The sequence below is a fragment of the Schistosoma haematobium genome, chromosome 3, assembly GCF_000699445.3.
Source record: "Schistosoma haematobium chromosome 3, whole genome shotgun sequence".
NCBI classification, from domain to species: Eukaryota; Metazoa; Platyhelminthes; class Trematoda; order Strigeidida; family Schistosomatidae; genus Schistosoma; species Schistosoma haematobium.
This window is the reverse complement of record NC_067198.1, coordinates 45,998,245-46,018,180: the sequence shown is the minus strand read 5'-3', so window position 1 is coordinate 46,018,180 and position 19,936 is coordinate 45,998,245. Positions and strand designations below refer to the sequence as shown.

At 35.7% G+C, this 19,936-nt stretch overlaps 1 protein-coding gene across 2 annotated transcripts; it reads right to left on the bottom strand.

Annotated features, from left to right (window-relative positions):
* Nucleotides 1–532: 532 nt before the first annotated feature.
* On the bottom strand, nucleotides 533–19,272 carry LAMC1_29 (Laminin subunit gamma-1). 2 transcript variants are annotated; one of them, XM_051213987.1, is made up of 8 exons: nucleotides 19,236–19,272; nucleotides 19,037–19,201; nucleotides 16,675–17,171; nucleotides 13,391–13,630; nucleotides 9,784–9,869; nucleotides 7,813–7,904; nucleotides 4,536–4,918; nucleotides 533–1,071 (listed from the first exon to the last, which is right to left on the bottom strand). In XM_051213987.1, exons 1-8 carry the CDS (start codon nucleotides 19,247–19,249, stop codon nucleotides 1,004–1,006), a joined length of 1,545 nt encoding a protein of 514 aa, XP_051070009.1. In that variant the 5' UTR covers nucleotides 19,250–19,272; the 3' UTR covers nucleotides 533–1,003. The 2 variants fall into 2 exon arrangements, with proteins under 2 accessions (XP_051070009.1, XP_051070010.1); XM_051213988.1 differs by lacking the exons at nucleotides 4,536–4,918; nucleotides 7,813–7,904; nucleotides 9,784–9,869; ... (2 more) ...; nucleotides 19,037–19,201; nucleotides 19,236–19,272 and adding an exon at nucleotides 2,602–4,082.
* Between the last annotated feature and the right edge of the window lie 664 nt (nucleotides 19,273–19,936).

Genomic DNA, 19,936 nt, shown 5'->3' with positions numbered 1-19,936 from the left:
AGTGTTTTCAACTGATCTTAAGTTTTCCGAAGTTATCTTTTAGATACATTTCCCTGAACATCTGTGAAACTTCTGTCAACGGGATCGTGTGAACTATTCTCAATAAATTACAATGTAGAAATATCATCTAACAAGAGGAAAGCAAGTTTAAGTAATGATTGAGATCATGAATTGATCAATGTTAGATCACTATTAAAAATCTGGAAACGCCGGACGGCCATTTCGTCCTAGTATGTGGCTTCTCAGCAGTGCGTATCTATGATCCAGCATGCGGGATCCGAATTCAGAATATTCGGTCTCACGCACGAACTCTTAAACTCTAGACCACTGAGCTGGATTCGAGTCGCGCGTGCTGGATTGTGGATGCGCGCTGCCAAAGAGTCACATACTAGAACGGAACGGCCGTCCAGTGCTTTCAGGTTTTCAATAGTGGTCTAAAATTGATCGATGTCATTCGAAACTCAACAATTTCCACAACCCTATACCGATAATTTTAAGTAACCTTTGTTGTGAGGGATTCTTATGTGGTTGACTAACAATATATTGAGTAGATTGTAAATCTTAATCCACTAAGTTGGCAGAGATAAATATATTCAACCATCGCCTGTCTGAATATCAAATGTTGGCTGGCGTTGGAGTAGTCTCGGGAAATGTTGCTGATATTCAAGCTAACACATAGCATCAGTTCATAACTTGATGACTATCGATCTCTGTGCTAATACAATGTATGAACTTGGATTATTGCAGATACATGCCAGATCCTACATTGATGATGACTAACGTAACGTTTAGAAAAAAAATGTCTTCATACTAACAAGAAAATTAAAACAGAAAAATGTTTTCGAAACTATCTCTTTTAGAATTGAATAAGGAGAAAAAAGTGTTCAGTGCATCGATCATTTGATCTAAGTAGTCTGTTCTGTCTTTTTTTTGTTTCCTTGTTATTGTTGTTGTCTTGAGATTCTTCAAAGAACCATACAAAATAAATGGTGTAAATAATAGATTAGGAGTTCAAAGTATGAGTTGAATTTGATTGATTTATCTCATTTCGTTTCTTAGTAAAACTATCATCTGAAATGTTGAAAAAAAATTTATACATCCATTTAGAGTAATGAATTGCAAGCAATTTATTATTACTGTTCTTACTTTTCTATCATTTATCTTGATAATTTTATCTCATTATGGTGATATGATATGACAACTTGGATTAAAGTACATATATATAACAGATTTTAAGTTGCTTATGATTAACGGAATTAATTAAACTCATATTCTGTAAACTGTCTTCTCATGGTGCTGTTTAAGAAACTGAGAGGACGAAAAGCGAAAGTCAGGCATTTTAACCGTATTGATGACTACGTAGGATCCATGTGGAAGAGTTGGAAAACCCTGATTCCAAACCATTGGTGCACATGGTTTCCAGTATCCTGCGGGAACAAATGGTGTATGAACCAATCGTTGGTCACCGACTACCATGGGACTGTGTCTCCTGACGTTCCACTGTGTTGTAGATTAAATCTTTAGGTCGAGGGCTCCGTGTGTGTGGCCCCCTAATCAAAACCACCTGTTTCGGTTCTGGCATTCGGGCAGTATCATAGCCCAAACACAAATCAAGTGACTTATGTGGCGCATATGTATTCGCTGCCCCTTTGTACCAATATTTATATGTTCAAATAAATAAGTAGACTAAAAACTAGACTGACATTTGAACAAATCAGTAATGGATTTAGTTCGAATAAATATGACTTATAATTCATATTAATCGTGACTGCAAATAGATAAGATTCACAAAATTGATTGAATAGCATAGTTATACGGTTACATTTCGATAATAAAATTCTTTTTACATACAGCTGTTTAGTCTGTATGCGCTAAAATATGTTATATTTGGTTTGCTTAACTGTAACTGCGGTGTGTGCTACTGATGTCGACAATTATAAGTAGTATGTATCACCAATCGAAAGTGCAATGTCTGGTAGAAGTAGGTTGAGAAAATCAAAGAGAACGAGGACAGAGAGTGATTGGTATGAAACTTAAAGAACAACATAGTCTGAGACAATTAATATTTATTTTGCAAATGAAGTATCTACTGTATGGTTCTTAGATTTTACTAAGATATTCTGTAATACTGTATTAAAATACATTTCGTTTTCCCCACTGGTATTCACATTCACTACAATACTACCATTTTATTTGGATGCATACGCTTTAAAGCTGTCTTTTACTGTGTTGAGGTGAAATACATGAAAACTTAGTTTGATGTGTATCTAAACAAGATTCTACAATTATCTATTACTAATTATACAATATGGCTAGATTGATAGTTACCATTTAAGAATTTCATTGTAACTGAAGGTCAGGATCTGTTTATATTTAATTACTAAATTCCAGTTGTGAGATAGTAATCATGTTGTCAAAGACAAACGCTTTTTAGCTGGAATATCCATTCTATTGAACTTAATATCACCAAGAAGTTTTGTAATTTCTTGGAATAAACAAGATGGTTGTCAACTATGTAGTCATACCTACTGTTTCAATTTAATTCATAATTCATAGTTATTACAAGGAGAATAGTTTATTAAAATCTTCCTGTGTACTTACTTACATACTCTGTACCCCTTGTGGAGGAGTATATGCCGTCCACCAGCACACTTCATCCAAACCTATCCTGAGCAATCCTTCCTAGTTGCTACTCATCCTTTTCATATCTGCTTCCGTTTCCCGACGTAGTGTTCTTTTGCTTTCCGCTTTTCCTCTTCCCTTCAGGATTCCAAGTTATCGCTTGTCTCGTGATGCAGTTGGGTGATTTCCGTAATGCATGTCCTATTCACTTGCAACGTCTTTTCCTAATTTCCTCTTCAGCTGGAAGCTGGTTTGTCCTCTTCCACAGAAGGCTGCTGCTGATGGTATCCGGCCAAAGGATCTTGAGTATCTTGCATAGACAATTCTTTATAAATACTTGCACTGTTTTGATGATGGTTGTAGTAGTTCTCCGCGTTACAGCTTCGTACAATAGAACTTTCTTCACGTTGGTTGACAGACAGTTGTTTTGAGTCCCATATGTTCTTCAATTGTATTAATGTGACCCTTGCTTTGTCAACCCTCGACTTTACGTCTGCATCTGATCCTCCTTGTTCATTGATGATGATTTCCAGGTACGTGAAACCTCTCATATTTTCTAGGGCTTCTCTATCAAGTGTGATTGGGTTGGTATTCTCCATGTTGTATTTGAGCATGTTGGTTTTTCTTTGTGTATACTGAGGCCTGATGCAGAGCCTCCTGCTACATTAGTTCTCCTCATCTACATTTGCTCGTGTGTGTAAGATAAAAGTGTCAGGTCATCTGCGAAGTTCAAATCTAGTTGATTCAGTGTTTTCCTTCAGATGTCGAGTTCTTCATAATCCAGTCAACCACCAGAAGAAAGAGGGAGAGTAGGCAGCTTTGTCTGACTCCGGTCCTTACTTGGAATGTATCTGTCAGCTATCCTCCATACACAATTTTGCACTTATAGTCTATCGTATGAATTCCGATTATTGTTAACAATCTTCTCTCAAGTACTTCATAGTATCGAAGATGTATAAAAATTACAAATACACAAAACTCCGCCTACAGCTTTTCTACGAGTTCCTGCCGGTCCCAAACGCGGGTAAAGAACGAGGGTTGGGCATGGGGTTACTGACCTTATCCCGTAGAAAACTAACTCGCTAAAAAAACGCGGCGAGAATATAATTTATGGACGACCTTTGAACGAATCTCAAGTGACCTTGGGAAATAATAGCCAATCAGTAAACAGTAAGTATAGAGTAAAAATATATTATACAAAACCAAGGAAATAAAGTGGCTACACTTTTTATACGTGGTTCAAAAACTAGTCAAGGTTAGAAAGAGGCTCAGAGGTTCTAAAATCCCGATGCATGCAGTAGGGGAAATCATTCACATGGTTACGGAATAGTCGGCCTCTGGAGCCATGATAAAGTCTCAAAAAATCTTTCAACCTCGACTACATAGTTCCAGTATTGTTTATGTGCACTCCGGTTGTTGAGTACACAAAATGCCACTTGTAGATAACGACACGATGTACATAACCAAGCCTGTGTAGGAGGCTGTACTCTCTTCAAACATCCGTATATATTGTAGTATCTGACTGCAGCCAGTGTCACTGGTGCTCTTATTATCCAGTTCGCGATAATTGTCATAATTTACCTTAGTTCGGAATTATATGTGGGGTTTTCATCACAAACTGACATCAGCTATAATGCCAGAAATTTATTTAGCCAAATGCACGAAAAACTTTCGCGTTAAAATCCGAGATCTATTATCTTATACCACAAATTATAGTCTCGCTGTTTCATTTCTTATAGCCGCTCAATTACCACATTTTGTACAAAATTCCCTATGAATCGATCGTACATTAGCATGAAGCACTGAAGTTGGTGCCGTAACCTTGAAATCTCTAAAACGCTTCTGATCGGCTTGTCCATAAATTAGAGTCTCGCCAAAAACGCTAATCCACACAAATAATATAACTGACTTACATGTTACTTCTCGAAAATGATCTTTATCAAATGTTGGTAAATTATAATGTGTATCTTTCCATTTAATTAAATCAATCATATCAGTGGAATTATATTGTGCAGCTATAATCATATTTAAATAATGCGGTTCCATTAATTTAGATTTTGATATTGAATACCATAATTTTAATTGATTATAAATAATAGTTTCATTTATTTGAGCATAATTTAAACCATTTTCAGAAGCTAATTTAGCTAAATCATATTTATTTGTATTGAATATATAAAATTTAGCTAATAATTCATAGGCTTCAGATAATTTCTCTGTATTATTATTATGTAATAATTTTGTATATTCAATAATAGTTATGTAATTTTGTTCAGCTTCATCTAGTTTAGATAAACTAAACAAGAAAAGAAACAAATAAGAACGAAAGAGAATAGTAATAATATTTAATTTATTTCTAAATCTGAAAACATTGAACGACTGTTTCGTCCTATTGTGGAACTCCTTAGCAGTGCACATCCACGATCATGCCCCGCGAGATTCGAATCCAGGATCTATCGGTCTCGTGTGCGAACACTTCACCTCTAGACCAATGAGCTGGTTGGCATCCAACGGTGTTAATGTCTAACTTCAACCAATCCAATGCTACCCAGGTTTTTCTATGGTGGTCTAGCTTCAATTGACTTATGAATTCAACTATAAAATTACTAAAATCTCTACAAAACCCCTTCTGATAATAATCATCGTATGCTCACTAATGATTGGATTCAAGAGGTATTTTCTGGAGTTCTAGTGAGAAGCAGTGACCATTGGAGTTCAACCGGGTCTATTGTGAGGTGGTAACTCACTGAAGACAATGGTAGACAGTGACGCGATTTCGTGGATTGGTTGAATGTCGGTTCAGTGATCCAGAGGTTAAGCGTTCGCGCGCGAGATCGGAGGTCCTGGGTTCGAGTAGTGAGTGCGGGATTGTTAATGCTCATTGCTGAGAAGTCCCATACTGGGATGAAACTTTCGTTCAATGCTTCCAAGTTTTCCATGGTGGTCTAGCTTCAACTGATTCGTGAATTCAATCATAGAATTACTTCGAAGTTTTTGAATTTTTCCATTGTTTATGTTAAAGATTTGTCTTTTTTAATAGCTTTGCATCTCATCAGCTTGTTTCGAAATTACTATTACGTCATATGCTAGGAATTTTAAGTAGGATTGCAAAATAGCTACTAGTGGATATACATGGTTCACATTCTGTTTTATATGGAACTATTCAACCGAATGCATTTGCAGCTTCAGTGTTGATATTCACGCTGGGACTCGAACTCAGTACTTTCCACTTCGATCGGCTGTTGTTTTATGTACCTTGTCCAGACAGCCGATTGCTTTTTCGGCTGGAATGGATTTTTAATTCGTTTTTAAGGATTGTTTCAGTCCTCCTCTTAATTATATGGGCTAAGAATATGCGATGGATGAGTCATAAGTGGAGCAAAACTCGTGTCCTGAATTCCACCACTAGCCATTATCCAACTCTGCTAAGTAATGATATTTATTTAAAAACACATTATTGATGCTAAGTGATACATAGTCTAGAGGATAACTGAACAATTAACATAACATCAGGAATCACTGGTTCCTTCAATAATACATGTACATTTTACTGACGAGTGCAAAGTAGCACAAAATCTGGTTTCAAAATTTCCTGAGGAAATGAAAGTTATTCAATTCTGTGTGGGCTAGAACGAGGGGGTATTATGGTCTTTTAGATATGATTATATACTAATCTATACATCATTTTTTCAGTAATTACGCGAACTGGGCTATTTTGGATGCTAATGATAGATATAATCAGACAAACCTTCGGCCAAATAGCACTTAAACACTTACTACATTTAGTTAGTCATAGCCTAGTTGTTTGCCTTTATACAGGTGCTAAAAGATCACATTTATGGGACGATGACTGATAACTCCTGCTTCATAACAAAATGCTTGCATATTCAACTATGATTATAGACATGTTCGTAGCCTGTAATACGATCATCCATCAGGCGTAGCCTCATACATTTTTCTTTTCATTTCCGAAATGTAAAAGGCGTATGAAATTAATGTGACTTGATTTATCATAATATCATTTGGACAGAATGGTATATGGTGAAATCGTACTGATAAACTTTGTTTCTACGAAATAATCCTTTTTTCCTATACCATATCCTTATATGCAATCTTTCTTTTATATATTACCACCATTGACTTAACTACTTCTAAGAATTCGGTGTTCACCTTGTTGTGCTAATGTGTTATGGCAACTTGGACCGATGCACATATGTACCTGGTCCTACGTTGTAGTAGTTGAAACTGTCCATTCAATATATCACATTGGTGATCTTCACGTTTTTGGTTCAAATATAACCAAGATTTAGACACACACTGACAGGCAAACACAGATATAGGGAAAAGTTATATTAAATTATTGATTCGATGCAAACGTACTAACAAAAGGTCTAGAATTTTGATATTTTTGAAAATATTACGGTAAGCTATTCGGATATTTTGAATTATGATCAATGAGATGCTTGGTAACTCATAGGATTCGATAGTTTTACAAGCTGAAAATATCCTTTAATTAGTGGTTCATTTAAATAAGTGATTTGTAAAGGTTTGTCCGAACTAAATGAAAATGACACTACTTATTGACCAGTCAATGAAAACGTCTCAGTTCTGCAGGAGGTGTCACTGGTAGCGTGAATTTCTCAGTGGTAGCATCTTATAAAAAGAAGCTGGGTAACCCGGGTTTGAATCTAACAAAGACCATAATTTCCCTTAAGATTGTAGGGTTGCAATTTTAGTGAGTGTCAGTTAACACTAAACGTCGAACCACCGCTTACTGTTGAGTACCTCCAACTATCTAAAATCATAATTTTGTATAGTTTGCTAGTAACTTTCATCATGGATTGATTTCTGCTGGGAAGTTGTTACAGGTCACAGAGTGCACCTCAACTCTCTTGGTCTAGTCAGCCAGTCATTAGTAGTGCATATGTACCATTGTACACCCACTCGAACCCATAATCTTACGGTAAGTTTTATGTTAATCTTACATTAATGCCAATTTCGCTCAGTTTGGAACATAAATAAAACATTATCTAATACCATCGGTTAATAATTGTCTTGTTTCCAAAATGATTAATTTCCTGAAGCTGCAGTTTCTCATTAGTGCCCTAAAAAAATTCCAGTCTGAAGTACAAGAATAGAGTTGCTTTATCGTTACCATATAAATGAATAAAAAAACAAAAGCTGAATTACTTTTCATTTATACTCCCCAGTAGTTTACGTGCTTCAATCTTCTCCAAAATATCATTGGATCTTTCAGCTATATCGAAATATTGTTCTGCAAGCTATAAAAATTTCGAAAAACTTAGTTATCTTTTTTTATGATTATCAATAATTATGTTCACAGTTGAAATCACAAGTTGATCTAAGCTAGGCTGTCATTGAAGCTTGGAAGCATTGAACGATTGTTTCGTCTTAGTATGAGACTCTTCAGTAGTGCTCATCCACGAAAAATACAATCTCCACAAATCTCCATACAAATAATTATGTATTAAGCAGTATAATTACTAAGCAAGTTGATTTGTTAATGAATGAAATGGGGACAATCCTTATTCCATTTACAATATTTTAGATCAGCGTTTATTCTATTGAAATGAGATTTGACTAAAATATATTTGTACTATCACATTAATCAACAACAATTACAATTGTAAGTCCACTTTTTAGCACCTTGTCAGCCTCATGAATAGAAGTAAACAAGAGTTGGTTGTGAATACAAAGTATAACTATTTGGTGTAATGATAACAGTTCTTTACATACAGCTTTAATTATCTTATATATATTACAGTGATGAAGTCGTTTAATAGTTTGTACTGATTAGTCAGACAATAGATCAAATTATCTAATGAGATTCATTAGATTATTTGTTAACATGAATCGAAAGGTAAAATAGAAAGTTACTTCATATAAATCGGTCACATTGGACACCTATAGTGACAGGACTATTGATTAGATCACCTATACAATGTAGGTTGATGAAATGAATATATGGACAACTTTATACGAATTGTTTCAGGACTTATGTAAGAATTAACTATGTGGGTTCCATAATAATTATAATAAAAGATCACAGAAATATTGTACGAGTGGAAACAATCGGCAGACAAAGCTGAACCTAACTTTTGTGTTTGTTAGCATAAGCTAGAAACATGTGTCTTCAGATTTGGAAAGAACTGGTGTCCTTTCATGCTTGATCATTACTCGTGGCACTCAGCGTGATAGTTATAGACGTTACCGCCGAGTTACTCAGGTTTTAATCAACCTTTTAAAACTAAAAGGTATCAATTAGTTTTTAAAACTCAAGTTCCCAGTGAAAACAAGAGTAAATTCATCGATTCTACTGCAATCTATTCTAATGCATATCAGTATATATAAAACACTCATAAATTGATAAACTTTCACCTGCATGTTACGTTGTATTCAAGACTCTCAGTAATTTTTTAAATGAATAAAAATTGTATCTAAATCACGACTCAGTTGTTTCAACAGTTTGCACTAAAAAAGACCTGACATAAAGAACATTGATCGCTACCCAGTGATCAATCAATTGTGAAGACCATAAACATTCAGTTAGATACTATTATAACTGATAATGTATAGAAAATTGAAGTGATATGATTTTACATAGATTCCAACAAGTCATCAACTCACTTGGAATAAACTCTATGTATCATACTATTGCGTAATCCGTGTTCTTCTTTATGTGTGGTGTAACAACGACTAATGACTTCAACTGCATAAAATCTCATGATAGTGCATATCATGTGAAGTTACATTGATTAGTGATCACAGCACTGAAGAGATTCGACAAAAATAAGATTAATCATTGCTTATTGATCAATTAATTATAAATATTTCAGTGGTTATGTCTCTAACTGTCTAGTTGGGTGATGTGAGTTCGAATCTCACAAGGAATATCAGTTTCTTAGTTATTTTAAGTACCTACTACAATAGAGCCTCGATATAGTGTCCGAGTGACTACCTCCAACCACCTAAAAACAATGATTATAGTGCGTAGATTGATAAGAATACATTTACTTATCGAAATTGAAATGAACAAAATAAGTTTAGTACCAAGTTACTTTAGAAATCATGATTGATATAAACAAATTAAAACTTGTTAATCATAAGAGAAATGATCATATTTTAATTTTAAATTCATACTTTATGAGCCATTTCATATTCTTCATGGACCTGATATACTTGACTAATTTGTTTATTACATAATCCTATAAGTTTTTGATTTTCCGCTAAAAGCAAAAAAAGAATGAATGGAACATGTCAATTGTTGTAATTTTGTGGAGATTTGTAATTATACATTTTGTAGTTGAGGTTATGAGTCAATTGAAGCTAGACCATTATGGAAAACCTGAAAGGATTGGACGGCCGTTTCGTTCTATTGTAGGACATGTCATCCAGACCACTGTCAGTCAGTCAGTAACAACGTAGAACTTCGTACGTACGTACATCAGTTGGAGTTGCCACACCACATTAGCACAGAGATGCAGTGGTCGATTCAAACCCCATAGTAGTAAAGGTAATAAGAGTATAAGCAGTAATCGGGAAGATTAGTGTTTGGAGATGTTACTTAAAGAGTATAATACAGTGAAATAAATTTGAGAGCTGGCATCTAACGGTGTTGAATTCTAACCTCTACCAGTTCACGAAATTGAGGGATACATCCACTTTTTTTTAGTGAGTTACTATCTCGCGAAACTCCTCCTGTAGTTTTTCTAGAGTTACTGCCGGTTCCAAGCCCCGGTAAAGGAGGAGGGTTGGGCATGGGGTTAGCGACCCCATCCCGTAGAAAACCAACTCGCTAAAAAAACGCTAACCAGAAAAAATAATTCAAACCATTTAAACTCTGCCCTAGGAGTTAGAACGTCTTCATTTAGAAGAAATATGACACCTCATGGTGAATGCCGAGTTCCTTCGGAAGCCACGAGGCCGATGCCCCTTCTAACAACCACAGCAACAACTTTTATGTGTACATGGAACATCCGGACAGTATGGAAGACTGGGAAGACCAGTCAAATAGCAACGGAAATGAGGAGATACAACTTGGCAGTACTGGTAATCAGTGAAACCCATTGAACTCAAGCTGTACAACAAAGGCTAAATACGGAAGAGTTGCTGCTGTACTCCGGTCACGAAGAGGAAAATGCTCCGCACACAGGGAGTTGCTCTAATGGTGTCCAAAGTAGTACGAAATGCACTTGTAGGATGGGAATCTCACGGATCCAGAATCATCAAAGCATCATCCGAAACAAAGAAGGAGGGGATGACAATGAATATTATCCAGTGTTATGCACCCACCAATGATAGCAACGACGACATTAAAAATCAATTCCACGAGCGGCTGCAAACAGTCATGGACAAGTGCCCAAGAAATGACCTCACTATTCTGAAGGGAGATCTAAACGCCAAAGTCGGAATAGACAACACCGTATATGAAGATATCATGGGACGACACAGACTGGAAGAGAGAAACGAAAATGGAGAAAGATTTGCAAATCTGTGTGCATTCAACAAATTGGTCATAGGCGGCACAATATTTCCACACAAAGCTACATGGATCTCACCGGACCACACTACAGAGAACCAGATAGATCATATTTGCATCAGTAAGAAATTCCGAAGGACAATGGAAGATGTGAGAACCAGGAGAGGAGATGACATAGCTTCAGATCACCACCTAGTTGTGGCTGGAAAGGATTGTCCAGGACAGGATTGGATGGAGAATGCTGGTGAGCGGCCTGTGCTCGTTCACGAGGAGTAACAGGCGTAAGTAAGTAAGTACTATCTTGTGAGGTGGGATCGTGGATGCGCACTGTTGAGGAGTCCCACAGTAGGACGATACAGCCGTCCAGTACTTCCAGGTTTTCCATGGTGGTTTAGCTTTGATTGACTCATGATCTTAACTACTAAAATCACTATGATATCCAAAAAACTCCTTCTGATATACATTTTCTTTTGAAAATTAATAAGATGATTTCATATTACCAAAGTGAAAATCGCTATTCGGATGTTTGATAGAAAGTATCATTGTGAGTTCATTATTTCGATACTCAACTAGATAAATAGAGGGTCTAATTCAGCAAACTCTTCACCGTATCTCTAAATACCATTCGATCTGATTCGATTTTAGTATTTTTCTTTTTTCTCTCGCTTAAATAGTTTTCATATTTTAAATTATAGAGTTGTCTTAGCTAGACCACTATTTAAAACCAGAAAGTAATAGCAGTTGTTTTGTCCTAGTATTGGACTCCTAAGAGTACGAATCTATGATACCACTAGGGATATGTGCCCAAACGCCTTAACTCCTAGACCACTGAGTCGATATTTAATGGTGGACATGTCTAACTTCAACCAACTTAAGTAGCTATTTATCAATCTCTCATTTCCTGATGTTGATAAATGACTCATATCCCACATAGTAGATTTGCACTGGTAACAGCTTCTCACTAGAACTCTAAAGGTTGCATCTTAAAACTAGTCACCAGAGAGTGAAAAGAAGTGTTCTTGGTTGAAAACAAACACCACATCTATTTAATGACATTTAATTACCAATAACGAACAGGTACATATGCGTTCATTCATATTTTGCACTGTGAATACCATGAAGTTAGATATTAAAACCGTTGGATGCCGGTTCAGTAGTCTAGAGGTTAAGCGTTCGCGCTCGAGACTGAAGGCCTTGGGTAGGAATCCCGCGAACAGGATCGTGGATGCGCACTGCTGAAAAGTCCCACAATATAACAAAATGGCCATCCAGTGCTTCACAGGTTTTCCATGGTAGTCTAACTTCAATTGACTCATGCTCCCAACTATTAAAAGTTACTACTATAATATCCCCAAAAGCCCCTTCTAATGCACTACTGAAGATTTCTTCTCTAAAAGAATCAATCTCTCTAATCTATGATGAAATATACCGTTAAATTTCTTTAAAAAAAATTTATTCAATTGGTTTGCATTCAGTCAATCAGCAGCAACGTAGAACTTCGTACGTACGTACGTACATCAGTTCGGGTTACCATTCCACATTAGCACAAAGATACAATTGTTGATTCAAATCCCATAGTGGTAGAGGTATTGAAAGTACTAGCAGTAATCGGAAACATTAGGGTTTGAAGATGTTATTCAAGGAGTATAATCTAGTGAAATAAATTTGGAAAGAGAAAACAGAAAGGGACATGAAGAATTCAGAAGACTATAATTTGGGAGAACACAAAGAGTGGATGCACCTGAGCCATTGCGAACGATTTTATGCCATGTCATTCAAGGTCTCTAACCATCGGTTGCTATCGTCTATACCTACCAACATGGCTCAGTCCACTTTTCAATGACTTCATGGATTTTCGCCATGTTTTGCTCTGGCTGCCCCTAGCTTTCTTCCAACCTACAGTATCCTATATTGTAAAACATCGCACGTCGGGGAAGTCGGTGGTTGGGTATACGTAACACATGTCCCAGCCATCTCAACTGATGAAGTCCCACTACTTCGTTGATTGGTTTGACATCCTTACCTAATACGCGTTTCCTAACAACTACATTACTTACTCGAATGTTGCAGAATATACGAGCAATGCTTCGAAGACACCTATGATCGAATATTAGTAACTTACGAATATCCTCTACTCTTACCGGCCATGTGTCACTGACATAAAGTAGGACGGAACGAATTGCTGCACAGTAAACATGTCCTTTGGTTGATAGACGTATATCTCGCCTACGCCCATACATTCGTTAATTAAAGAATAATTAAACTTACATTTTTCAGCATATTTCAATGCTTCATTTAAATTTAACAATAATTCATCCATTTGATATTCTTTATTTGGTTGATAAATTGTTAAAATGATTCGACAGATTTGTTCATAACATACAATATACAATGGTATATTGGTTTGTTGTTTTTCAAATGGATTTATAGATGGTTGTAAAATATTTTTATGTTTTTCTAATTTTTTTTGTAATTGTTTATATAGTTCTAATGATTGGGGGTATTTTCCTGAAGGTAAGTGAGGGCAAGGAGAATTTTGTTTGTTTGTGTTTTTTTTCAAGAAGAAAAAAACAAAAAAAAAGAAACAGTTTAGGGTGTAATAACAAGTTTGTAAGATTTATTAGAAGATCAAATTTGTTCTAATGTGTGGAATTGTAAATTTTAAGGGGTATTTATTGAACATTTGGGAGTTTATTACTTACTTACTTACAGCTGTTACCCCTCGTAGAGAAGCATATGCCACACACTAGCATTCTCTGTCCAATCCTGTATTGGGCAATTTTTTCCAGTTGTTATTCATTCTTTTCATATCTGTTTCGATTTTTCCACTTAGTGTGTTCTTCGGCGTTCCTCTTCCCCGCTTCCATTCAGGGTTTCAAGTTAGGGCTTACCTCGTGATGCAGTTTGATGATTTGCGTAAATTATGTCCGATCCACTCCTAGTGTCTTTCTAATTTCCTCTTCAGCTGGAAGCTGGTTTATCCTCTCACACAGTAGGCTGTTGCTGATGGTATCCGGACAACAGATATTAAGTATCTTGCGTAGACAGTTGTTTATACATACTTGTACTGTTTTGATGGTGGTTGTAATAGTTCTCCACGTTTCAGCTTCGTACAGTAGGACCGTTTTGACGTTCGTATCAAAGATTCTGACTTTGACATTGGCTGAATATAAGTTTATTATTATTTAGTAATTGAACACAGCAATACTGCAACTGTTTTTTATCATATATACACAGTAGTGAAGACGAAGTTTAGTCTTTTGAGAGTTAGTGTTTAACTTACATATTATTATTCATAATGTGTTTTTGTAAATTAAGTCATTATATATGTTATGTTTTAATATATAGAATATATAACGGCCGCACAATACTGGCTAAATTAGAAAAGATTTACCTATTTTAATACTGCCAGTTCCCTTTCTTACATAATTAACGGCAACCAGCATATAATTCATCACTACTAACATGGGATGGTGATGAATTTTAGGGAAACATGACATTTGGAGTAGAACGACTAGAGCAAAACATAATAATACTATTTTGTATAAATTTGTAAAGGTTTGTACATTCTCATTGTTGGCGTTAAGGACTACAAATGACTAGTCTTTATTGACCACAATATAGATATTAAGTTGGGTTTTCTTAGAAAATGTGGTTTGTAGCTATCAGTAGAATTCATTAAACTGGTCTTTCAAAATTAGTTCTGTCTATGTACATTTTTATTTACTAACTCACTTACCAGGTAGAAGCATTTTTTTTTAATTTAACACATAGATATTGATACATGGAGGCACCAAATAGATATACGCCACATAAATCATTCGATTCATTTGAGGGCTGTGATACTGCCCACGTGCCCAGACCGAAGCAGGTGGTTTTATTAGGGGACCACACCCGGAGCCTTCGACCTAAAGGTCTGATCCACAAGGCAGTGGAGCATCGTAAGGAGATGCAGTCCCATGGTAGCCGGTGACCAACAATCGGTTCATACGCCATTCGTTCCTTCAGAATACTGGAGCCCATGTGCACCATTGGTTTGAAATCAGGGTTTTACAATTCCCCTAGGTGGACTCTCCATGTCCACCAACCCGGTCAAACGCCGGACATTCGCTTTTCCTCCTCTCAATTTCGTAAACAACGCCTCCGCCACAGGGAGGCAATGAGTAGGACTTCCCTGGCAGAGGCTATATACACGTGGCCATGTGAGAGCATTTCGAGTGGGAGAGCGGACTCTCCCTACTCTCGGCCGTACCAGGGCATTCGGGGGCTCGGATACTTGGGTCGAGATGCACTCTATGTGTGATGACTAGTAATACCACACGATATCCCAAACCGAATCAGACTTAGCAGGGTTCTGACCTGAAGCTTATTGGCTGGAAATCAAATGTCTAAATCATAGAAGCATCTATCGACAATTCAAAATACGCGTTTTATCCCATCTAAACTAAGTCAGCTAGATGCTCCATATTTCAATGTTGATCTTCACATGAAGACAAACTCAATACCTTCTGCTGCCGAATCCAAATAGCCATGAATCTGTTCAACAATTATGAAACTATTGGTAAACATTTGCATTTTCTTTTTAGGGAGTCTGAAAACTACAATTGATCAATTTCTGTAGACTAATGAGCTCTAGCATAATACCTTAGTAATGGATTTCAGTAAAGTTTGTTTGTTACTAGCATAAGTATCCACATTGACTATTGAACATAACGTTAAAATATTTAAAGGTGATGTAAGAAAAAGTGCTAAATAGTTGAATGTCTAATACTTTAATCTAAAAATACCAATTTAAGTTTCTTCATTTTGTGTCAAACGTTTACAATAGTAAATTCCTAATTATTCATAGTTTGCATTTAGATTACTATATTAGACAATCGTAAAGTAATTAACAGATATGAAGGTTGAAGTTTAGAATTTTATCTATTTACTGATTGATTATTTATTTATTCAACTTTTCATATTCAGAATGAGAGATTTTGAAAATTGTAGTAATTTAATAGCTGAATTCATTAGTCGATTTAAGCTAAACCGCCCTGAAAGTCTAGGATGGCTAATTCGTTCTAGTATGGGACTACTCAGAAATGAGCATCTACAGTCCTTCACGAGAGATTCTTGCCTAGGACCTTCGGTCTCGAACACGAACGCTTAGTTTCTAGACCAGTGAACCGGCATCCAACGGTGTTAATGCCTAACTTCAACCAATCCACGATATTGCGCGACCGTCCACTATTGTCTTCAGTGAGTAACTGACTGACAACAGACACAGTTTGACTCCATTGGTCACATTTACTCACTAGAACTTCAAGTTAGACATTAACATCATTGAATGCCAGCTCAGTGATCCAGGGGTTGAGCATTCACGCGCAACATCGGGGGTCCTGAGTTCGAATCCCGTGTGCGGGATCGTGTATACGCACTACTGAGAAGTCCTACACTAGGATGAAACGGTCGTTTAGTGCTTCCAGGTTATTAATCTATCAATATATATATATATATATATATATATATATATATATATATATATATATATATATATATATATACTTTACCTGTTTCAAATAAATATGTAGCATTATGATAGATTGCTTCAAATAACCTCTTTTTAAGTGTTTGTTTTATTTCAGTTAAGTTATCCAATCGTATTTTATCAATATTATTCATTTGTAATTTAGTTGTTATCACATTCTTTATAGCAAGATAACCTTTATTTACAATTTTTAAACATTTTTGTAAATAAATATCTAATAACCACTGATCATTGATATTTGATTGAAATAATCCTGCCAAGTATAAATTCTCTTTATATACTTCTTCAATTTGATTAGAATGGTTAAAATTCTCTGCATTCATTAAATGTGTCATCATTTCACAAAGTAATTGATGTCGTTCAGTCAATGGTTGAATAGTCCAATATGGTGATGAAATCCCTGCATTAATACGTCGTTTCTCTTCATAATCAATTAAATTGAATAGTTCTGAATATGTTTTATGATAACCATTTTGTAGAATATTAAGTAATAGATTTTCATGAAATTTTAAACGATACCTTGAATGAAAAATTAATATACAAATTTATGAGTGGAAAATAAGTTTTTATTAGGTTTTAAGGTTGCATATACAAGTTAATAATCTAAAACAAGGACGGTATTTCGGATGAAATCAAAACAAACACAACTCCGCCTGGAGCCTCTCTTGGGCTACTGCCAGTCCTAAGCCCGGATAAAGAAGGAGGGTTGGGCATGGGGTTAGCGACCCCATTCTGTAGAAAACTAACTCACTAAAAAACGCTGACCGAAGAGGTAGAACAAACATGAATTTAGAATTATTTGCAAAACAAATCAAAATTATTGACGTTGAAACAACTAAAATGGACATTAACTTCAATAGATTTATCGATTGGTTGATATCAACTTTACAAAGAAATGTATTAATCTAAACTAAATTTTCATTGAGATCACAAACAAACCCAAGTTCGAGAACCATATGAAACCACAAGGCACTGAACAGCGCTTTCGTCCTGGGAACGAACTTCCCAAAAATACAAATCGATAACGGAATCAGGAATCGGACCCAGGTTCGACAGGTCTTGTTCACGAACTGTCAGCCGCTATACCACTGATCTAGTTGTGTACATCTCTGACTTTAGCTAATTTATAATATCGCCCAGCCATCTTTAAATGATGTTGTACGGTAACTATCTCAAACACAATACCTTTAGACTCCACTGGTTGAGGTTTCCCATTATAACTCCAAGACGACTCTCGCGAAACTAGTCAATAGTGAGCATTTTATGATTGTTATTTTAAGGAGGTGGAACGGTTGTCTAGTGCTTCTTTGTTTTCAATGATCTTCCAACCTAGGTTGGCTGGTGATTCCAATAACTTTCAACAATCTTCACTAACATCTATACTGATAATTTAACACTGACACATGAGCTATTAAAAAGTATCCAATATCAGGGAGTTTCAGACTAAAATAAGACAATTACACAGTTCTTAATGAGGTTTTAATAATTTCAAGGTTGTATTACTGGTTTCCTCAGTGAGAGGAAGCAATATGTGAAGGCAAAAAATACTCTAGGTTCCTACAAATCTGCGTTTAGTTGAGTTTCTAACGGAAAATCTTAGACTCCTTTTTCTTAACTCATGTAAATAATTAACACAAAATGGAAACGTCATCTGGTCTATCTTTTTTTATCTGATTCACAACTAAAGGAATGTTTATACTCGACGTTGTTAGTTATAAGAACTTAAGAGTCGCAGTAGGCAATAACGTTTGACTCACCTGTAACTGTAAAATGAGCGCTTCCAAAAACTTACGGATCTTATCCATAGTTTAGCAAGTATTTCTGGACATGAGCGGTGATATATACAAAATATAATATTTGACGCATTTGAGAATACATTTGAAATATGGTATTTACGTACTAGGGCCTCGTTCCAAACCAAAAGGAGGTATGCTAGAATGGTTCGACTGGAGAGAGACTAAACTGTTGTAAGGTTTTCCTCACTTTTGTATGAAAACAAAGTGAAACGCTTTAACTAAATCGCCTTATTTTAGCATAGTTCAAGAGATAATTTGAAACCAGTTTATTATTTACTCAGCAGCGATCTTGCTATTACTGTGTTTCTAAATATTTCTTCTATCTGGAGCCAATCATCTGACGGTACATTCTAATAAAGTTGTGTAGGATATGGTTTACGTGCAGATAAATTACCTAAATAAGTCCTTAGAAAGTCTCAAATAGAGGATTAGAGTGACTATATTTTGTCGAGGATTATAATGCATTTCCGAAGTATAAGTCAATAAAATTAGTTTTAAAACAGCATAACACATAGATTATCGCCCTTCATTAATCGCACACTGCAAAACTGATTGTTCTAATTGTTCACTCACACGGAATTTTCTTACCAGTTTATGTCTGATCTTGTGAGTTGTGGGAGAATGCAAGGATCTATGTTATTGTTTTGCAAGATTTCTGTGACCTGTTTTCGATCCATAAGCTGTATGCAATGGGCATTTTCGCTTTCCTTGTTATTGATGTGTTCACTTGAAAGATCATGTGAAGCTTTATTACTAAAACCTGTGTCAGAATGAATAAATTTCTAACCTATCGGAGGTCATTTGAAATATCACCACTTGTGATTTGTAGTTACGGAATATATTGGTACGACCAAACAAGAGTCACCAAAATTAGCATTAAGATGATTGAAGTAGTATATGATCCTCTCAGTGTGATCATATTTCATCCTTTGTTTCAACGGATGATAATGTATCTTTTTTCAGTGCTTCAAATTTTAACGTAATCTATTTTGGACAGATACAAACTCCTCCAGAGATATAGAAAGCCAGAAATGATCTGAAAGTTTTGATAACTTATGGTCCGAAGTCTTACACTAGACCTGACTAAAATTGCCATTTGAGCAAACATTGCACATGTTACGTTAAAATTCATTTCTAGCCAGTATAAGAGTAGAATATTCAGCCTAGTTCCTAATAGCGTTATCAGGCTTTCTTTGGAGTATGGAGATATAGTTTTCCTTTTTTACTTCAAAATGATGAGAATATTGTGGAGCGTATCCTAAGGTGAACCAGAAAATCAATCCTAGTGGTCAAATCCAAGCATTGAAGTAAGAGCTTTAAATAACTGGATCTTTATAAAGTATGGTATCAGAGACTCATGGAAGATCTCCAGCTGTACTAAAAATCCATAAAGACGTCTACACATAATCTTAAACACTCATTCGATCTCAGTTTCAACACATGTCCTGGGGACGATAACCAGGTATTTGAGGTATAACATGGCAAGCT